We start from the raw sequence: 21,574 nt of genomic DNA, 5'->3' as shown, positions 1-21,574 counted from the left end.
GAACTTCATTACAGGGCTAAATATTCAATGAAATTATCACTACAGCCTCTGTGGCCAACCCCCTCCCACACAACAGGTAAACAAAGATTCTGTTCTGCCCACAAAGAGGTTTCTCCAGCACTGGTACAGTAAAGAGTTAGAAGAAGGTAAGCTGTACCTAAATATTCCATGTTCATCTATTCCTGGAGATGCTGTTCTTCAATCTGGATTCTTTCCATGAAACAAGTTATTGCTTTCTAATTTAGAATGTCTGATATTCTTATATTATTACACCACCACCAAATTGTGTTTTATACTATATGCTTCTAACAGTATTACAGCCTTGGAGAAAAATAAATGAAGACATTATGTCCTCAGAAATTATACAAATGTGTCACACTAATATTTGCAAAGAAGAAAGATCTGACCTCATTTTTTTTTATTACTAATGTAGCCAAGTAATTTATTTCTATTTTCTGTATACTTATTTCATCACATTCAGAATTTCAAGAAAAAAACAAAAGGATTAAAAATGTTCTGGCTAAAAGAGAGAGCTATCTGACATGATTTACATGACAGTTCCAAAATTTTCCAATTTACAGGTAGTCCTTGTTTAGTGATTGCCTAGTTTAGCGACTGTTCACAGTTATGATAGTGATGAAAAAATAACTTTACGACCAATCCTTGCATTTACAACCTTCACAGGTCTGTAAAACAAAGGAAAGCTGAAGTAAGTTCATACGGACAGTTGCAGTTTCACTTAGCGACCACTTTGCTTAACAGCCAAGTTGCTGGTCCCAGTTATGGTTGCTAAACTAGGACTACCTGTATATATGTAATTTCAAAAGCATATTATTTACCATGAGATTTAGAACTGCTAATTTTCAAAGCTTTCTCCAAAAATGCTGCTAGTAATAATAATCAGAAGAATTTTATTTTATTCAAACAAGTTTTATCAAGGGTACAGATATATAATAAAATGTACAGATAAAAACGGTAACATTTTACAGGTATTCAAATGACTCAGAATAAAGTAACCAAAGAACTATTCATTTAGGAACCCACATATTGCCATGTGTATCAGGAGCTTTGGTGTAAGGGATATTCCAAATCCATGGGCGATCTGCAAAGAGAATGGAGATGAACTGAGAAAAATTAAATTTGACTTCCCTTTTCAAAATTTCTTTATATTAAAGCTAGCCATTTAAAGCCTAGCTATTTTTTTTACCAACCAGTTATTTTTAAATAATCTGGTATTGATACTTTGAAAAAAAGTATAAATATATAAAAAAGTTTATGAATAACTTTTATTTGAAATATAATTAGCTTTTAAACTTACTGCTTCATAACAGAGAACCAGCTCTTTAAAATCAGCTTTAAATGGGTGATCATTGTTATACAAAATAGCCTTAAAAGCAATTACAGCATCAAAAAGTTCTTTGGTTATCTTTGGTCTTGGATGGGGTTGCACTTCAAGAATGGGGTGCAATCTGGTGGTCAACTGGACTCACAGCTCCTGCACAAACAGCAGGTGGCAGCTCTGGCCAAGAGGGCCTTTGTACAGGAACATCTAGAATGCCAGTTGGGCCCTTTCCTGGACTGGGAGGCCCTTCAGACAGTTACGCTTTAGTCACTCATGAATGGGTACTGTAACATGCTCTACACTGGACTATCCTTGAAGACTACTGGGAAGCTACAGCTGATTTAGAATGCAGTGTTGCAGGCAGAGATGGCCATGCCTCATTATGCCTATGTGACTCCAGTGCTCTGTGAGCTGCACTGGTAACCATTTGGCTCCTGGATACAATTTAAAGTGCTGGTTATCACCTATAAAGCCCTTCATTGCATTGAACCTGGTTATTTGGGGAACTACTTCTCTCTTATTGGTTATGTCTGTCTACTGAGACCTTGTAGAGTGGGCACACTTTGGGTCTTATTGATTAAGTAGTGTCAGGACCCAGGAAGCATGCATTTTCAGTTGCAGCCCCTGCCCTTTTGACCAATATTCTCCTAGAGATCCAGATGGCTCCTATCCTGATGATGTTCAGGAAGCTATTAAATGTATGGCTATTCTCTCACATCTTGGGGCAGGGTAATGTCTGAGCACCTGCTGGATGGGTATTTTTGTTTACATGTTTATCTTCAGGCTGCTCAGGATTTCTTTTTTTCTGTTTTTTGTACTTTTCTCGTTTTTTAATCTGTAAGCTGCCCAGAATTGTTGGGAGTTGGGTGGCCTCTAAACTGTATGTAGGTATATATGTATAAAGAAATAACATTAATAAGCCTGCCATAGGATAAAATAATGTGACCCTTTGACTGCTGTGTGAGACTTTGCTTATCAGAAAACAGAAATGTGATGAATAATAAGAGGAATGCCTGTAATAAAGCCTTTCTTTGAAAATAATCCTTCCAGAGATCCTAAGGGATCTTCCATTTCCATGTATTAGCTTTTAAAACCCATCTATCCTCAGAATTCTATTGTACACAATGATATATTAAAATCCCACTTAATCTGAAGGGAAGTACTTTAGTACAAGTGGAAGTGAAATGTAGTACTTTCAATAGCAGTACCATAGCACAAATGAATCATAACACTGATATATCTTAAAATTTAAAGCAGCATATGGATTTATTCAAATTGTATCTCACCCTTATACCAAAAAGCTTAAAACAACATACTGACAAAGCGATAATGATGTGCAAAGGTTTTAGGGTTCAGCCTGATTTGAAAACAGAATCTTACAAACAATTGTTTCCACAGTTATTTAAACAGTTGTCATATGGGGGATCTAGTTAAAAAATGTGTTAGGGAATTTTCGTACCAAAATCTACCTATGCTTGTCTGTTTTAGGGTTTCTAGATGTCATTCTTCTCTTCTTCCAGTAAGCTATAACTACACATTCTTTATTGTTCTAAATGCTTTTACATTCATTCAAGAAGAAAATTAATTTTCCTTATATGTAGCAAAAAGAATTATGTAAAAGGAGAATGACCTACCTTTGCTTTCATACTTCTCAGGGGGCAGATCATAAGGAACAGGAAATGACAATACTGATGTATCAGAAAACATGTTTTCCTTTACTTGGAAATACCCTGTGTTCAAGCCCTAAAAAAAAGAGCATTGCATTCAACCAAAAACTAAAAACACACAAATATAGTGATATGGTGATGTTTAGTAACAGGCTGCCAAATTTATGTATATTAGGGAGGTTGCCTAAATAGAACTATAATAAAATAATTAAGATATAATCAGTCTTCCACAATTAAAAGCAGATAATCTATTAGCTAGTAATTATTTTTTGTTAAACTAACCAAGACCTCAAAATGCCAACTTAGCAACTGTCTTGATTTGAAATGGAAAAATATGCTGCATCATATTGTAGGTTGGTTCCATTAAACAATGAATGTGGAGACTGAGAGTGGTGTACATTGTTTCCACATTTAAAAATACCAGTAAGGAAACACTGAATCTGCATTCGTGGAGAATAAATATAATCTCAATTGAGATACATTTGATGCCCATGCTGGTTGTATTTAAAAAAGCTTTCAAAATCTAGCTCTTTCCCCAGGCCTGGGATGATGGGTCCTGTGTGTTTGATTGTTTTTTAATGGTTGCTTTTCTTCCAGGTTTGGGTTTTGTTAAAATTGTATTTTATGACTTTCATTTACTGTACATCACCGTGAGTGGTTGTAGAGTTGGGTGGCCTTATGCATTTCTAAATGAATAAATCACCAAGAGATAATATTTAATATCCAATGTTGTGCTGACTTATAGTATATTAAGACCTGAACATTCCCATGTATAATAGAAGTACATATTAAGAAAAACTACTAAGCAATACATAGAACAGTTTACAATGTATTTACAATCTACCAAACTTTTTCTATCCACTCCAAAACAGCAGCTCTTGCATACAGACACATTTGGAAATTCAAATGATTAAGAAAGAACAGGCGGCCATGCTTCAGACATTTTAAGCACAACTTGTAACATTCACTACCGTTATAGCCAGTATCAAGGAATTCAGAAAATTATAACCAAAACTTTTGGAAGGCACCCAATTGTTTATACTGAGATTAGAGCATAAACTTCCGTAAGTTAAATATAAAGGTTCATTTCCATGATCCCAGTTGATGACATTTCCTGAGAGAGGGGATACAGAAACAGGCTGTGCTATCAGATCTTACTGAACAGGCAGATACAACTGGGAGTATTTTGCACACTTGGAGAATCCCAGGTTGTATAATCAATTTGCAAGCAAATTTCTGCAGCATATAATTTTATCTTTTTTTGCCTCACCCAACTTCATCTTCCCAACTAAAAGGCTGAAAGCTTTGTGTCTGCAATGACATCACTGGACGTTTCCATGCAGCCCTCAAATGCACTTACAATTTATTTTTAAGATTGAAGTGTAGTCACTGTCCAGAAAAAATTATCCTGTTGAATACAGGCATGAAGCGTGATTAATCAAGGACTGAATCTTCCAGTTACAGTGGCGGAGATGACGGGGGTAAATTCACAAATCAGTGGCTCGCATAAGCTTCCTTTCCTAGCATTAAAGTATAATTTAGTTTTGCAACTTAATGCAGTCATTAAATGAACCTACTTAATATTGGGTAACTAATAATTTTCTTGGAAATTGAGCTGCACATTGAAAAATACTCTTTTTACCTTCTTTTTACATTTCTGACATTCTTGAGCAGTGGCTAAAAAGCAAACTGGCTCTGTTTGCATTCATCGCAACCCTGTATATGATTAGAATGAACTTACAAATTCCGAAGGCAGGAACAGAACTCCTAGTTCATATGATCGGATCATCAGCTGGGTGCCATTTTTCTCAAAAGCTCCCCAAGCAGCCTTGGAAAGATTGGCACTAAGCAGGCATAAACAAGAAAGAGAAGAAAAAAGTTAGTTCTGTTTATGCACAGAATGCAAGGATCCTGAAGTGAAAACATAGAAGTAAACATAAAAGACTTACCTTGTCACAAGAAACCATGCAATCTTCTGGAAGTCCAGTGATACTCTCATGTAAGTCTTAATATGTGGCATTGCATGACTACGACCTGAAGTTTCAGCTGACCATTTGCTTGGGGGGGGGAAAAGTCACTCAGATTAAACCTCAAATAAGGTTTCAGATTCAGATTCCTAGAATGTAGTATCCATAGCCAGAAGTATTTTATTTTTCCTTGTTTTCTTCAACTTGAAATATTCTAGTTAGAGTGGGCAAATTATGTGTACCGCTGTTGCTAACCTGGCGACTTCAAGATGTAATGGTTAATAGTTCTTACTAACCCGAACTAAAAAGTTGCATTCCTGGTGGCAGGCAGTACTGGGAACCATAACCCAACACATTCAAAGAACCTGGCTAATCAAATTTCATTTACATGGTTATATTAAAGTAGTACAAATAAATATTCCAATAGTTGATAGAAAAGACATAAGCTTTTCAGGTATATTTTAGGCCAATGTCCTATAACCTGATCCTGCTCCAAATATACCGGGATTAAAACTCTGAGCCTTCCCACTCAGCATGAAAGAGCATCGGTTTGGGGAAGGCTGATTTAGATATCCTTACCAACCATACGCAAAGCTGTAATCTGCAACAATTCCAATAATTATATAGCAGGATTAAATAGGGACACGCAAAATATTGTTACCATGTTTTTTAGCTTCCCCTTCTCAGTTTAGTTGTTCATACTTTACACCTAAAGCCATATTTAAACGTTGAGGGGTATAACATGCATGAATGGATGCATATGAAATGAATAAGGATGTGGATTGGAAAAAAAATGGCAACATTTACTGATGTGTATATGTTGGCATTTGATTTCTGGACATAATTTATTAATATTTTTGTCCTACTAGGGATAGATTTATTATATTCAACTTGCAGTTTTTCATAAATTTAAAAGGAAATTTTTGAAAACTACTGTATATAAGAAAAAGTAACTTTACTGTTTTCCACTGTGGGTTGGTTTGAAATATGAGATGTCTACTAGGCTTCATTTTTGGGAAATCAGTTGATTGGGAGACAGTAACTAAGCCATTTTTAAAAGGTTAATAATTGCAGTACATCTGAAACTCAATTTATATAATCTCCATTTGGATTTTTATGATGAACACTCCAAGTCAAAATTAATACAAATATCTTTCTAAAACATTTTAGAAAGATAAGGCACAATAAATTTAGTCTTTAAGGTTTGATTACACCTTTATTTTAAAAACACCATGAAGACAACATTGCACTTACTGGAAGTAAGAGTGCAGCCAAAGCTGCTTTTGTGCAGTTTGCATACTATATGGAAGAGAACCCCCAGCTAAAAGAGAAAGAAAAGATCAATTATTTAATTTCAAAATGTGGCCTTCCAACATTATTCTCAAAGGCAGGAATATATTTATTTTACCTGGATAACCTTCTAAACTCTGTCTCACGTTTTCCACAGTTGGGAAAATCTAAACAAAAAAAAGCAAATGTAGTACCAGGTAGCTATAAGAAGTGCATCATGATTGTTTCAGATTGATATAAATATCCACTTTATACAATTTACCAATCACCAAAATATTGCAAAGTAACAGAGCATGAGTATATACCAGTGAAATTTGATACAGCTACTGGTTTGCTGAAAACACATCTGTTATCATGTTTGAGATTTCAGCTACAATTTATTTTTTTTAAAATCTGTGACAGAGAAACTAATTTCTGGACAGAGTTGTATGTCTATTCAAAGCATGACTAAATCGCAGTATTAGTTCTGAGAAAGATTAGAATTAAACATTTTGAAATTATAATTTTTTAAAAAAAAGTGAAATAGAGGTTTTGTGAAGATGAACAAGGTATTATAGGAAGGGCGAGCAATCAACAGATCCAGACTGCACTCCTAAAATTTGATGGCAAAATGGCTCATTTTCTGTGGTGCAATTATTTGCTCTTCTGACCCTTATCTATCCACTGCAACCACTGGGGGGGGGTGTGCTGGTTTCATATTTTGGGACTTTTCCCCAGTTTTAAGAGTGGGGATGACAGCAAGACATTTTGAATAAGGACTACCGTTTTGAACCCCTGCCCTTAAGGCCATCAACCCCACTGAAATGATTCCAAATCAGCAATTTCTGGTTAGTCTGGGAGAGGGAATAGAGAAGATTAAGGGGAGAAATGGTGGCAGTTTGCCCCATACAGGTCTCCTGCTTATTCCCTCAAAGAAAATTTCACTTCTACCCCTTTAAGTGACATTACTGTCATATGCACTAGCTTCCTGCAGCCCATTGCATAATCAAGCTGAAGCATGGCCTCTGATCCATTATTGCAATTGTATGTATATTTCAGGAAAACTCAGCTATATATAAATTGCACAGAAGGGCCTAAACCTCACTATTTTTCTGTACACTGGATTCTAGAAACTTCTAAAAAATGGAATATATATGCATGTGTGTTTTTTAAATGGTAATGTATAAATAAATGTCCCAGTAGCAGATGCTCTGCTGTGCTAAATTTTCTGAAGACTATAAATACACATAGACACTCTTTCACACATGCACACACACATGTATGTCTATGTATCAAGCAGCCAATACCAGATGGATAGGAACTTCATTTGTGAGAGTCTTCATACTGCTTCCTAAAGTCCCCAAACTTTCTCTAAATTCTGAACACAGCCATTTGGACTGATCAACTCCCATTGATCCAATACTTGAGAATTGTCCTATTATAGGCCACAAATCTTGATCAGGTATTTGTGTTGCATGTTCCTTCAGAAGCTGTTTGGAGAGAAAAGAGAGACAACGCCAATAAAACATTAGCACTTTATCACACTCAACAATGATTCAATTAAGTAACAGATGAGACACAGATGATCATTTATGAGGGAATTGCGCTCCTTAATTAGTTGCATGTGCAATAACAGCACTGTTGGATAAAATATTGATTTTATCCAACAGTAAAGTTATTGCAGACATTTGTGCTGAAATCTTACATCCCTGAATATCTTCCAGATGTGTTGAGCTTTAGCTGTTAAGTTAGTGAGCCCGCACAGGTAATGGAAGATATAGGCTAACATATCTAGCTGCTTTTAGTGGGAAAGCCACAATTCAATTTCTACATAAAACCAATTAAGTTCCCAGTCCCTTTTGTAAACTGAAGGACAATGAATTGAAACCACCAATCCTTGCAGCAATCTAAATACAAATTTTTGGCATAAACTTCTGGGTTACATAACAACAACAACAATATAGGGCTGCATAATTGAAACAACTCAAGGTGGTATGCAATTGGTCAAAAACACTGATTGATTTCTATCATATTCTAACCTTCCCCACTGAAAGTGTAAAAATAAGCTCAAATCTCTTATGAATCTGCTATTTACATAAGTGAAACAAGATAGGGTGGAGATTGCCACCCCAAGTCACAAGCTTAAAACATCTTATTGATCTCATGCTAAACCTATGCAGTCCAAAGTCCAGATGGTGAAACAGACAGGCTCCAGGTTGGTAAAGGAATAAATCGGTTGTATATTCTCTCATTTATTCAACCTATATGCCGAATATATATTGAGGGAAGTTGGAGTGGAAGAAAATAAGTGTGGCTTTAAAATTGGAGGAAGAAACGTCAATAACCTTTACTACGCTGATGTCTCTATACCTATAGCTGAAATGAACTGCAAGCTCTAATAATGAAAGTCAAGGAGCACAATGAAAACATGGGACTAAGGTTAAATAAACAGAAGACAAACTAATTACAGGAACAGCAGCAACTTTAGAATTGAAAATAAAGATACTGAAGTGCTGGATGGATAATGCCTTTCAGTATCCATTATCAACAGTAAAGGCAGCAGCAGTCACCACACATTAGGACTTGGTAGAGCAGCAAGGCAATGAAGGCCTTGGGAAAGGTATTCAGAGGCTGTGATGTGTATACATGTCAGAATCATGCTTTGAAATAATATAAAAAGACTACTGATGTTTTTGAATTTTGGTGCTGGAGAAGACTCCTGAGAATATTATGGATAGCCAAGAAAACAACTGGATCATAGAATGAATAAATTCAGAGTTTTCACTTGAGGTACAAATAACCAGGCTCAAATTATTAGATTGTGGACACATTATGCAAAGACTTAAGTGTCTTGAGAAGTCAATAATGCTGGGAAAGATGGAAGGAAGAGAAAAAAAAGAACAACCAGCAGCAAGGTGGAGGGACTCAATTATAGTGGCAATGGTCTCAACCATTGGAAGACCTGAAGGGCCAGTTGGGGACAGATCATCCCATTTATATGGGAAAACAGGCCATCAAGGATTTCACTGGCTAAATAAATTTATCTTTTGAAGGCAGTGGTTTTAGTGTAACAGATTCTCAAAAAAAGCACCTCTGATCATCCACATTTATGTGGAATGAGAATTTAATAGAGGGTTAATCTTTGTGCGTTTCATCCAAAAGTTATTACTTATTTCCACTAAGATCTTGGCAATTATTTGGGTTGATATATAGTAAAATGGGCCTTTTGTTTCAAGGATTGAGAACAGCTAGACATGTTTGGGGTTTGGGGGGCTGTAGATCAAATTTTGATATTCACGAAAATGTAACCTTATGGAAGAATTCAAGTCTAAAAATAGGTGGCAAGATGTTCTATTGGAAAGTATAGACAGAATCTGGAATATTACTTTAGAATAATTACTCTGTATTTGTTATTCCAAGAATAACAAGTAACCAGATAACCTCTGAAATTCATTCCAAGTCTCCAAAATTCTACAAATATTTACTTAGAAAGACAGGAAAGATGACAGGCATAATCATCTAGTACCTTTCTCAGTTTAAGGTGACCCCATTTTTCTTTTGCATTACCTTGGTATCGACCTGGAGTTGACCCAATAAGATATACTCTGCATAAAAAAAACAAACACAAAATTTAGTGTTTTCCCTAACTGCATCACAGTGCATATCTTATCATAGTGTAATTATCCTGCATGCAATATAATATAGTGTACCTCAAAACAGTTGTTTTCCCAAATTGCATTACTGCGCAATAAGAAAACCTAGGAACATCTCCACAAAAAGCTTCTACCCAGAGTCTAACTTAAGTTGTTGAATGTAAGAAAAAAAGTTGCTTTTCAGAAGAAACAGCTTCATTTCATTTCGTAAACAACTTATAACAATGCATTTTCAATGCTGTAACCTATTTCAATGAATGCAATTTTACAGTTTAAAAATTGCTTATATTGAAACAGACATCTTTTATATAACTGTAATGAAGACTGGAACTGTCAGAAATTATTTAATATAAATATACATTGAATTGTATACCTTGTTTCTGAAAGATCGTGTCGCTTAATTATTTCAACCCACTCATTCAGAGTAGCAGATTTATAAGATACCAAATAGCTTATCAGATCAGACTTAAAATGCGTATGAGATTCACCATCAGACTCAGCACTCCCAGGAGGCAATCTTGGATACAAAGGACTTAGCCATATTCTAAAATATTAAAAAGTAAAGCAATAAAATAACATTACCAAGTGCATATTTTGTAGTTTAAAAAGAAGAGACATTTACATTCACTTTTTGAGAAATCTGATTTGTGTTTTTCGCAAAGCAAAGTTAAACTCAGTTATGACTTCTTTCACATTCTATCAACTTAAGCTATGAAATCTACTGTATCTTGAAACTGTATTGCAAAAAAAAAAAAAAGGAAGTATAAATATCCAGAGACACTTCAACAGGCAAAATTAATTAGTGTTTCTTTGTTATTTCCTTCAATTCTATAAAAGAGATAGCTTCTGTTATACTAAAGGCTCCCCAACCTACTTGCAAATACATCTGGGCTTGAAATAAATTTTTTTCCACCATGCTGAGTACTCTACCACTCCATGCAGAATGAAAGGGAAGTCTGTAAATGTGTTGCCCCCATATAAGTGGTAAAGAAGAGGAATAAGAAAGAAATGAGGATTCACAAAGCCCCAAGTCTCCTCCCAATATCACTAAACAGAGAGTGTACAGAATAGTAAGGTACATAATAATTTCCTAACAGTTTCCTCATCCATAATTTTTCTCTGTAGCAAGGAAAGACAGGTATGCATATGCACAGAGGTTCAGGACAGTCTGACCCAAGCAAGGGTCATCAAGGCACTCCTAGGACGTTAAACCAGTAGTACTAGAATTATATTGTTTATACTGATGAGTGAAACTGGGCATGTGCAGTACATGAGGCAAATAGCTATTATGTAGATAATAGCTGAACATTTTCTGTCATTCCCCTTTAACAGCAAACATTCTATATACAGGAAATACCCTTTATCCTGAATGAAAAGACTCTTTACCTTTTTGAGTTGCATGAGAAATAGAGCAAAGCACTGCCTCCTCAGTCACAGACATCCCTAGAGCTCATAGAAAAATGCTGTGAATATATTATCTTATAAATATATTCACAGCATTTTTCTATGAGCTCTAGGGAAGCATTTTCCCCACTGGGAAGTTATACAGTAATTAACTTCACTACAGTTTCAGACTTCATCTATGCCATTCAAGACCAGATTACAGATAAGCAATCTTTTATTTTGAAATGCTTCTCTCTGGGTAACATTACTATTGTTTCAAATTCCTTAGGTGATACAGAAAAGGATTAGTTACACATACTGCTTTTTGAATCTGTATGACCAGGAAATTTGCTGCTATATTTTTAAATCACACAAATCAAGCCAATAAAAGCCAGTGTAGTATTGCATTTAGGAATGGAGTGGGGTGGGGTGGGGTGTAGGGGAGAGGAGGAGAGGAGAAGGACCAAGTTCAAGTCCACCCTCAGCAATAAAAGTTCACTAGGTGACTTTGGGCCAGTCGCTCTCCCTCAGCCCAGTTACAGGGTTGTTTTTGTGGGAAAAATTGGAACAGGAAGTATTATGTAGACTGCCTTGAACTCTGGAAGAAATAACTAATACCTAAACAAGAATGAATCCTCTGGGAATAACCAGCTTGATGATTGTTGAAAAGGTTCTAATCCATGGCATGCAGTCATGAACCAAAATATCAAATTATCTTTATAAAACATTAAAGGAGCTATGTAATTAGTAATCATGTACATGTAATATACATTTTTTTAAAAAGCAACTCAAGAAATGGCAATGTAGCAATCAGTTACGAAAATTAAAGGTCCTACATTTTTCTTACCCTTGTGTTTTCTGGAACCAATCTTCATCAATAAGATTGGATGTATGTATCACGACTCGAAGGCCTTCCTCATAATTCAACAACATCATTTTCCTACACAAAAAAGAATAATTTAAGTATCCCAGAAAGTGGCACTTGAGGTACTACAAAAATTTAAAAAGGCCAAGGCCAAAAATGCTGAGCATATTTACATATAACCATGCAATAAAGCTATAAAAGAGTGATAATGACATCTATCCATTTACTTGTAAACAGAATTGCTAAAATTTTCCTTCAATAGTGATAATATTCAAATCACCATAAATCCATTCTAGTCTTGATTACCCAACTGAATGGCTAGACCAAATTTCACTCTTTATCAGCCCCATATGTAGACCAGACCAGGAAACAGACTGCAGGGAAGTCTAAAACTATTTTTATTAAGATGGACTATTGTAACAGAATCTTGCAAGTCTGATTGTGCTTTACTCCCTCAACCGCCAGCTTATACTCTTGTGAAACTATGGAGGCGTCTGAGTCTTTTCTTCCTTCCCTCAGGTTGTTTTGTGCTTGAATTGATCTTTCGCTTTGTTGTTCTGGGACTGCATCATCTTCTTTATTCTCTACACTCTTGCCCTTTCTTTTGTGAATTTTAAAAGACAAACTGGCATGTAATTTACATTTAATATTCTTGGGGACATCACCTTTGTACATGCTTCTATATAATATTGCTCTCAGAAAGACTAGATGGGCAAGAGACTCAAGACAGCTCTAAACAATAGGATCAGTGATGCTAGTGCCTAACATTTCTGTAATGTATAGTTTACTAATCTGCATTTTAATCTAGAAACTTGTCCTGTTATATTATCCAGAATTTCCAAACTTTGTACAAATACTAGTTTCTTCCTAATTACCAACTGCCACCATATTGAGCAGTCTTTATGTACTATAGCATGTACTGCATTCACTATAAACTATAGGACATAGGGGGTTGATTTAAAGCAGGTTCCAATACCACTTTAGTGTTCTTGCAGTATTCTTTTTGTTCTGAGTAGCTCTACTTAAATTAGAATTCTGTAATTCTTAGTTAATGACAAGTATTATGCTGGTTCTATTGGCTACACTGGGGGCCTGTTCAAAGCATTAGTTTTCCTTTAAAACTTGTACTGATTATTTGAAGGATCATTTACACATATACAAATTTCAGGGACTCTAATCTCCCCATTAAAAGATTTTGGATTACTGGAGAACAGGACTTTCATATAATTGACTACTGTCTGAATTCTCCACTGATATAATTCCATCTGACCTTGGGCCAGTCACCCTCAGTCAGCCCAACTCACCTCACAGGGTTGTTGTGAGGAAAATAGGAGGAGGAAGGAGTATTAGGTATGTTCGCCGCCTTGAGTTATTTATAAAAATAATAAAGGCGGATAAAACTGAATTAAATAAAGACACTTTAAAAGATATTTGTCATTTTAAATGGCTAGTCTAATTTTAATGGACGTGGATTTAATATATTTCATTTTAAAACTGTACCCTGATGCGATTGTTTCCACAATCTGCAAGGAGATCCTGCTATCTTTTATATAAATATGGCCATCCACTTAAAAAAAAAAGATTGCTAATTAAATCTAATAGTCACATGCTCTTTTTGTACTATTATTTTTGCAACAACTTAAAAAAAATCATTAAGTTACCATAGATTGCTAAATAGAAAATGTCTTACATTACCCTGGAGTTTTCCTCCAAACAGTTAGGTTGCCTTAGAAACTGGCACCTGAGAATGAAAATGCACTGAAATAAAAATATACCTAGCTCATGTAACTGACTCACTGCATGATTACACATAGTACTACTAGTATTATAATTTTTTTTTAATCCTTTCAATCATGTCCAATTCTCAGAGACTGCCTGGACAAGTCCTTGTAGTTTTCTTGGCAGATTTTTCAGAAGCAGTTTGCCATTGTCTGCTTCCTAGGGCTGAGAGAAAGTGATTGGCCCAAGGTCACCCAGCTGGCTTTGTGCCTACAGCGGGACTAGAACTCATGGTCTCCTGGTTTCTAGCCTAATGACTTAACCATTACACCAAACTAGCTCTCAGTGTTATAAATAACTATAGTTTAAAAATTAAAGCAAATATTAATTACCAATCTGTAACAAAATACACAGCAACAATTACAAAGCTTATTCTAAGAAGGCCATTTTTTAAAAACAATTTACCCTAATGCCATTCAAAGGAAATTTGAGCTTGCAATTTTCAAACACTTTGATTAATAGTTTTTTTTAATATTAATTTTATAAATTTATTCACCGCCCATCTCTCCCCCACAGGGGGACTTATAAAACCACTTCTGAAGGATAAGTAAGGATAGTATATGGTGGTTATGTGCTATTTAGCTAAAACAAGGCAAACATCTTGTGGTTATTCAGCCATGGCCAAATCTTTGGAACTTAAAACTCAGGAACATAGGGTGCAATTCAAGGTGCTGGTTATCACCTTTAAAGCTCTGTATGGCATGGGACCAGGTTATCTGTGGGACTGCCTCTCCCTAAGGATTGGATCCAGATTGGATAGGGCGGGCACGCTCCTAGTTCCTTCCCTTAAACACTGCCATCTTATGGGATCTAAGAAGCATGCCTTTTCCAGGGCAACCCCTGCCCTATGGAACACCCTTCCCCCTGAAGTTTGGCTGGCCCCCTTCTGAAAAGCTCTTAAGATCTGGCTTTTCTCCCAAGCACTGGATAGGGCGAGACTGATGAGATAAAATTGTGGGCTGCGTGTGAAAGTTTAGCTAAGGTGCCAGGTTTTGTTTTGTTTTGAATACTTACAGTTTTAATATTTTTTATTGTACACAGATGTTATTTTATGTTTCGGTTGTGAACCACCCAGAGTTTGGTACAAGATGGGCAGCTATATAAATGTTTTAAACAAACAAACAAACAAACATGAATATCACTACCCTTTACTCAGATAAAAAGGAATTTGCTTGCTAAACTTAATCCCTCAAAACATGTTTTATTATAACAAACACTTTATCTGGTCAACTTCTTTTTTAAAGCATCAGTCAGATACCTATCTTGTTTTATGGCTTTATAGAACATTAGAGAAAAAAAGAACACATTGGCCTGATTCAGATACAATGTTAAGGCATAATATGACTTTTTAGCTCTTAATATAGCATAATTTGAAAAGGCACACAATGGACTAGTGTTGTATGTAAACCAAGCAACCATGAACACATTTGCAGAAAGTGGCTGCTGCCAACCATGACTTAACCTGTCTCCCAAACAGAATTACAAATTACCATGATTCCAAGAAAAGAAACATACATACATACATACATACTTTCATGCACTCCAAAGCACCTTTTTCCTTCGTAGGGCACTGTGGATAACAAATGGCTAGGCTATCTAGCACCACTGTTTTATATTTTTAATATTCTAATAGTTTATGTATCTAATCTGAAATTACAGTATATACGAACTCTGCTGCTCTATAATTCAGGGAAATTTACTGCACAAACCTATTGTCCACTAAAACTTGTACAATCCAAATGTGTTATCATGATGCAAGATCCCCATACAGGACAGTCAATGAAGTGGTACATATGCAAGAAAAATCATACATTGATTTGCTGTTTCTTAGATTCTACAGCAAGGAGGGAGAATTCGCAACAGAAACCTATGGTAGTACTTCTATGGTAAACTTAATACATAATCCTCTTCCTAGCATGAATTATATAAGGGCAGAATGAGGACAATTCTTTGTGCTGTATAGTATAAAAAACAATGAAATCACAACATGATGAGCAAGTATGCATTTTGCCAAAAGGATAGCCTAGATATAAATTATTATAAAACAAAAATACTTATTTTTACAAAATGCCTCAAAATCTAGTTTTGGAGATTGAAATTAATTAAAATCTTTAAATATTTAGGTATAGACTTCTGAGCTTCTGGCGGGCACAGTATATGCTTAGAATACATCTTTACAAATGCTCAAGAGATCAGTGATGATTATACAAGTCTTCTGTTAAAGCAGAGGTTCTTTGTAGATTTGGACAGCTATTAAATTATTCATGGGTAAAACCCTAACATAACAAAGCTCAGTTAGGTTCCTATTACAATATGGCATCACTGCAGTCATTACAATCAAAACTTCTAAGAAATATTTTTCTGCTTACCTCAGTGCATTTATAATGAGGTCCTGTCCTAACAGCCAGGAAACACGCTGAGACAAGGAACTGGTCTCTAATGTTTATTGCTAGTACATAACAGGAATCCTAACAAACTGAAGCAGCGTGGGAAAACCCAGACATATAAACCCCAAAGGTTAAGGCGGTCCCGATCTGTGTCTCTTTGAATGGCTGACCAATTCCTCAGTGCTACGCATGCGCTTGACAGTCTGGATGGGAGCCCCCTGCTCGCCATCCTTACTCATGACAGGTCCTCAGACAAGAAGCAGGGGCAATTAGAATCTGCATTATGGATTAATATTTTAAATCATTGGCTAAATGTTTTTCTTTCCAGCTTAGTTCTGTTAACTTTAGAAGGTAAATATATTATTAAATTAAAAGGACCCATCCTGCAAAAATTGCATAATTATGGGTTCTCAAAAAGTTTTATTTAATCTAGGCTTTGACTGGGCTACAGTAGAGCTCAGAAAGGGAATGCTAGATATAAGCCCATTCCAACTTGCTAAGAGAAATATTAGTCTATTTCTAATAGACTAATAGGCAATCAGTCTATTAGTTCTGGTACAGTTAAGTATTTAAGACACATGGAAATCTCCAAAAAATAGAAGAGCCTTGACACTAGGATGTTTTAATGTATTATCAACAGTGGTATTAGAAGATAAAATACAAAAATATTCCTTATGATGCCCATGAGATGAGACATATTGAGACCCTAGCTCATATTCTTTTATACCGTACCAGATACAATATTTTTATACTGTACCAAATATGATATTTGAGAACATCTTTCTTCTCAGAGTTAATTTCTGAGGGCATTCAGATTTGCCTTAGCTTTAATACCTGCTGCCAGATCACAATGATGTAGTTTCTTTAAATGTTTCTAAATTATGTTACATTGAATATAGAATCCAAACAACTTAAGTGTTAGTGATGTCTGCTATTTATTCTTATTAACTTTAATATTACCTCTTTTTGCCTTATAGCAATCTGATTAATTTTATAATATAACTGGAGAGGGCTCTAGTGCTGTGAAAGGTAGAAAGAGAGGAAGAGGATGACCAACAGCAAGGTGGATGGACTCAATTAAAGCGATGATGGGTGCACTGTTGGAAGACCTGAAGGACTCGATCAGGGACAACTGTCATGGAGAAAATCTATTTATGCGGTTGCTAACAGTCAACACCAACTTAATAGCACACAATCAACAACTTCGTTAAAGCTGGCCAATTGCCTTCTTAAATTTTATATTTTTATCACTACGGTGAGGATTTCTATGACCTAAACTGTTAGAAATATGCAAGCATTTATGACCGTAAAACTATTTAAATATGACCAATTAAACCAAAAATATGACTTCTAAAGCAAAAATATGACTTTACAATTTTTCTGAAATTAGCACCCAATTTTTAAAAATCTGTGCTTACACACTTACACCCACACACAAATTAAAAGGTTTATTCTTCTTCACTTCCAGTGCAGAAGTGCTAGTATTGAAAGAGTCAAATGAACATTTTGAGAGTAAAATGGTCATCCCTGGATTAGTTTTCATTAACAGCAGAATTGCATTGGATGACCACGTGCATCTTGAGGTTATCAAACTCACAACTCCTTCTGTTGTCCACCAGTATGTTCTTGTATCTGGAGAAACTCCGTTCGACATCACAAGAGGTTATAGGAACAAATTTGAAAAAAGCAAACTCATCTGGAGAAAACTCTGGCTCGAAGTCTTCAAATTTTGCTTCGAGTCCATTTAGGAGATTACTTATTTTGCAAAGTGTTGAATAACCCAGATTAGATTGCAGCACTCTTTGCAGTTTATCACTAATTTTTTCAGCCACTGTCCCCTTTGCTTGCTTTAAATCACTCTGTTTGTTTTATAATGTTCAGTGCATCACTAAGTTCCATCCTACAGTTTCAAGGCAGGTGATTGCTCTTGATAATCCACTGAAGTGAGATCCTATGTATGCTAAGTTTCCAGCCAAGGTTTCAGAAAAGGAATTTTGCACAATCTTGATGGAGGAAGATTCACAACAGTCAAATTCCTTAACTATCTGCTGCAAGGAAGCAAATAATACAAATCCGCATCCAGCCAAGTCCCCCAACGTGTCACGACAGGTTGGGGAGGGAGAGCCAAAGTAGGAGCAATTTCTTTGAACTTCTGTACTCAAAGTGGAGCTTTGATGAACATTTTTTTCCCATTCGAAATTATCTACATCAGGATAGTTGCTTTGAATCTCTTCGGCCACTCTGTGTAAACCATGTGCAAGGCATGTGATATGGATCATTTTTGGATAAAGTAGTTTAAGTCCCTTGGCTGCTTTGGTCATGTATAGAGCGGCATCTGTTACAAAGAGAAGGATATTTCCCCATTTTATACCATCTGGCCAGAGTAGTTTCATAGAATCATCAACGACCATAGCAATAATGGAATTGTTTATTTTGTGTAGAGTTTCACATGTTAGAAGAAATACTTCACCAGGCTTGTCACATTTCAGAGTGCCAATAATAACACTGGCTACATATCTTCCGTTTACATCACTTGTTTCATCTACTGAAGCCCATATCTTATTGTTGTCAACAGCAGATCTTCTCTTTCCTAACACATCTTCATAGCAGGCAGAGATGTAATTTTTCCTTACAGTTGATTCATTTGGAATCGGGTGACTGGTGTACTTCTCCAAAAAATGCCTGAGACTACCACTACTTAATTTCCTTAAGGGAATATTTGAAGTAACCATCATTGTACAGATGGAATTTTGTACAGAATTACAAAATTCTGACTGGGTATTTGATGAACCTGCAGTTGAAGAAGCAGCTCTCTCGAAAAAGAGACGTTGCCTGTTCTCAGTGAAGGTAAATCTTGCTAAACAACTCGTGTTTTGCGTTGTCACAATGTTGTTGAATATTAAAATGCTTTGGGGCCGATACCTTAACTTCACACAATCTACAAAGCAAAATATCATCATCGCTACTGAAAATCTGTTGCCCAAATTCTTGAACAAGACGCCGTAATTTCACACTTGCTGAACATCTAGTTTTAGGCATGTTGAAATCAGATTGCAGCTCTCACATGACTCCAACACCTCAAACACACACACACCTGAGTTGGGGAGCAAATGAGAAAAAGAAAAAAAATAGGCAAATTCTCACTCTTTTTTCAGGCCTGGTCAGGGGAGAAGCCTTTTCCCTTTCCCTCCCTCCCTCACATACACCCCTGAGTTGGGGAGCAAATAAGAAAAAGAAAACAAAACAGGCAAATTCTTACTTTTTTTTCAGGCCTGGTCAGGGGAGAAGCCTTTGTTCCCACCCCCACCCCCACCCCCCTCTCTCTCACACACACACACCTCCCTGAGTTGGGGAGCGAATAAGAAAAAACAAACGAACAGGCAAATTATCACTTTCTTTGTTGGCTCGAACTTGCTGGCTTATCAGGAGGGTTGCCTATGACCACAATATGACATTTGTTGCAAAATTAAGCAGAAATATGACATAACACCTTTAAAAAGTTAAAATATGACTTTTCAGGCAAAATGAAAAGCATCTAATTATCAGATTACTCTAAAACATGTTTTAACTTACTTATAAATTCAAATGAAGGTTCCAGAAAAAATATGACATGTCATAGAAATCCTCACCCTATTTATCACTAGTTAGTTTTGCTTTTTAGACATAACTTTTATCATTTTTACAGAGCTTTCATTTTAAATGTAATCTTGTTTTTACTGTTTTCTGGTTTTAGAATTTTTAGTCTCATCATGTTTAACAGTAAAATTTTCCTTATTGATTTGGTTGCAAATGTTCTTATATATACTGTTTTTGTGTTGGTCTATGACCATAAAAAAGTATCTGTCAGCTCTCTGTCTATCCATCCACTCATCCTACAAGAAATCAGCTTATAAAATCTTATCTGCCTATTTGGAAGTCATTTTTGGCGTTTTAAACTGGGTTTTATCATTTTTGAACTGGGGTTTGGCATCACAATCTAGCAAACCCTAGGTATGAGCAGTTAAGATTAGCTAGTAAAACATTACAAATAAGTACAGAACAGACATTTTTTAATGAAGGATATCCAGAATTTAAACAGGTAACATTTCACAATACTGTTAACATACTGGGAAAAGTGTGCTAAATTCATTAGTCCCAGAATATTGTTAAAAGGCACATCACGTAGAAAATTATAAAGTTGTGAACCCTAGTCAGCAATTTCTGTGGACAGATGTGTAAAGATGACAGAACAGGTCTTACACACTTCAAGAATTATTTCTAAGAAGTGCTTTGGATCTTGCACAAGTGGAACACCACTCTGCTATTCCTTAAAGCAGACCTTGTCCTGACTAAGCAAGAACCACGCCAAGACGAGGAAGAAGTCTCTAGTGTTTTATTACTGCTATAGTAGACAGAAAATCCTACCAAACTGAAGAAGCGTGGGAAAACCCAGACAGATAAACCCCAAAAGTCAAGGCGGGTCTGTTCTGTGTCTCTCTGAATGACAGCTCAAACTCTCTCTATGCATGCGTTTTCCCCTCTGGATAGGGGCCCCCTCCTGCTCACCATCAGTGCTCATGACAGACCTACTCTTTTCAGGCTTTTCTGGAAGCCTGAGAAGAAAAAATAGGTGCTTTTATGAAATCCACTAATTAAAGTGGATAAATGCAACTCTTAAAGCAGTGGCTCTGTTTTGTCTGGCTCCTTTAACAAACTGAAAAGAAGTGTTGTGCTCATGGGCAATCTAAAGTCCTTCTTCAGATACATTTTCAAAGCATCGGCAGTCATAAGATAGAAGCATAACTGAGGTCTGGTTGAATCTGACAAAAAACTGAAAATGCAGTAATTAAAACATTATCTGTAGACAATCTATATGTGTCTGAATTATTTTAAATAAACCATTAGCTATTGCTGATGTCTGTATTTTCAACACTAAAAGGGCCGAGATTTATAGGATCATATCTTTTATTATAAGCTCATCAGCTTGTAATAAAGCATTTCCCTACCAGGGAATCCCCCCCCCCCCATTACTGATAGCACTCTCAAGCAACCTTCACCAATGAGGGCACCTTCCAGATGCTCATTCCCCAGCATGGTCACTACTGAGAATTCTGGAAGGGGAAGTTTACTAATTCAAAGAGCTCTCTGATTACCTTAAAACAATATTCTGTGAGGCAAAAGGGATGGAGAAAAGGAATAAATAGATAGAAGGGAAAAGGTAATCAGTTTATCTGAAAGCTTTTTTTTTTTTTTGGTATTCTCTCAGCACCTAAACACAACAGC

General features: G+C 36.0%; 1 protein-coding gene across 2 annotated transcripts in view; it reads right to left on the bottom strand.

Annotated features, from left to right (window-relative positions):
- Positions 1-980: 980 nt before the first annotated feature.
- TDP1 (tyrosyl-DNA phosphodiesterase 1) overlaps positions 981-21,574 on the bottom strand; it is a 30,788-nt gene continuing 10,194 nt past the window's right edge. The window contains exons 6-16 of one of the 2 annotated variants that reach the window (XM_063290221.1): positions 13,837-13,887; positions 12,129-12,221; positions 10,272-10,442; positions 9,772-9,850; positions 7,553-7,735; positions 6,385-6,433; positions 6,231-6,297; positions 4,959-5,066; positions 4,751-4,853; positions 2,977-3,085; positions 981-1,102 (exon numbers count right to left, since the gene is read on the bottom strand). In XM_063290221.1, coding sequence (XP_063146291.1) covers positions 1,029-1,102; positions 2,977-3,085; positions 4,751-4,853; positions 4,959-5,066; positions 6,231-6,297; positions 6,385-6,433; positions 7,553-7,735; positions 9,772-9,850; positions 10,272-10,442; positions 12,129-12,221; positions 13,837-13,887 — 1,087 coding nt within the window. In that variant the 3' untranslated portion in view covers positions 981-1,028. The remainder of the gene's footprint in view (positions 1,103-2,976; positions 3,086-4,750; positions 4,854-4,958; positions 5,067-6,230; positions 6,298-6,384; positions 6,434-7,552; positions 7,736-9,771; positions 9,851-10,271; positions 10,443-12,128; positions 12,222-13,836; positions 13,888-21,574) is intronic. The other variant, XM_063290222.1, reaches the window with a different exon arrangement.

Source organism: Candoia aspera, chromosome 1, assembly GCF_035149785.1.
Source record: "Candoia aspera isolate rCanAsp1 chromosome 1, rCanAsp1.hap2, whole genome shotgun sequence".
NCBI classification, from domain to species: Eukaryota; Metazoa; Chordata; class Lepidosauria; order Squamata; family Boidae; genus Candoia; species Candoia aspera.
The sequence above is the reverse complement of the archived record's forward strand: the minus strand, read 5'-3'. Positions and strand labels throughout refer to the sequence as shown.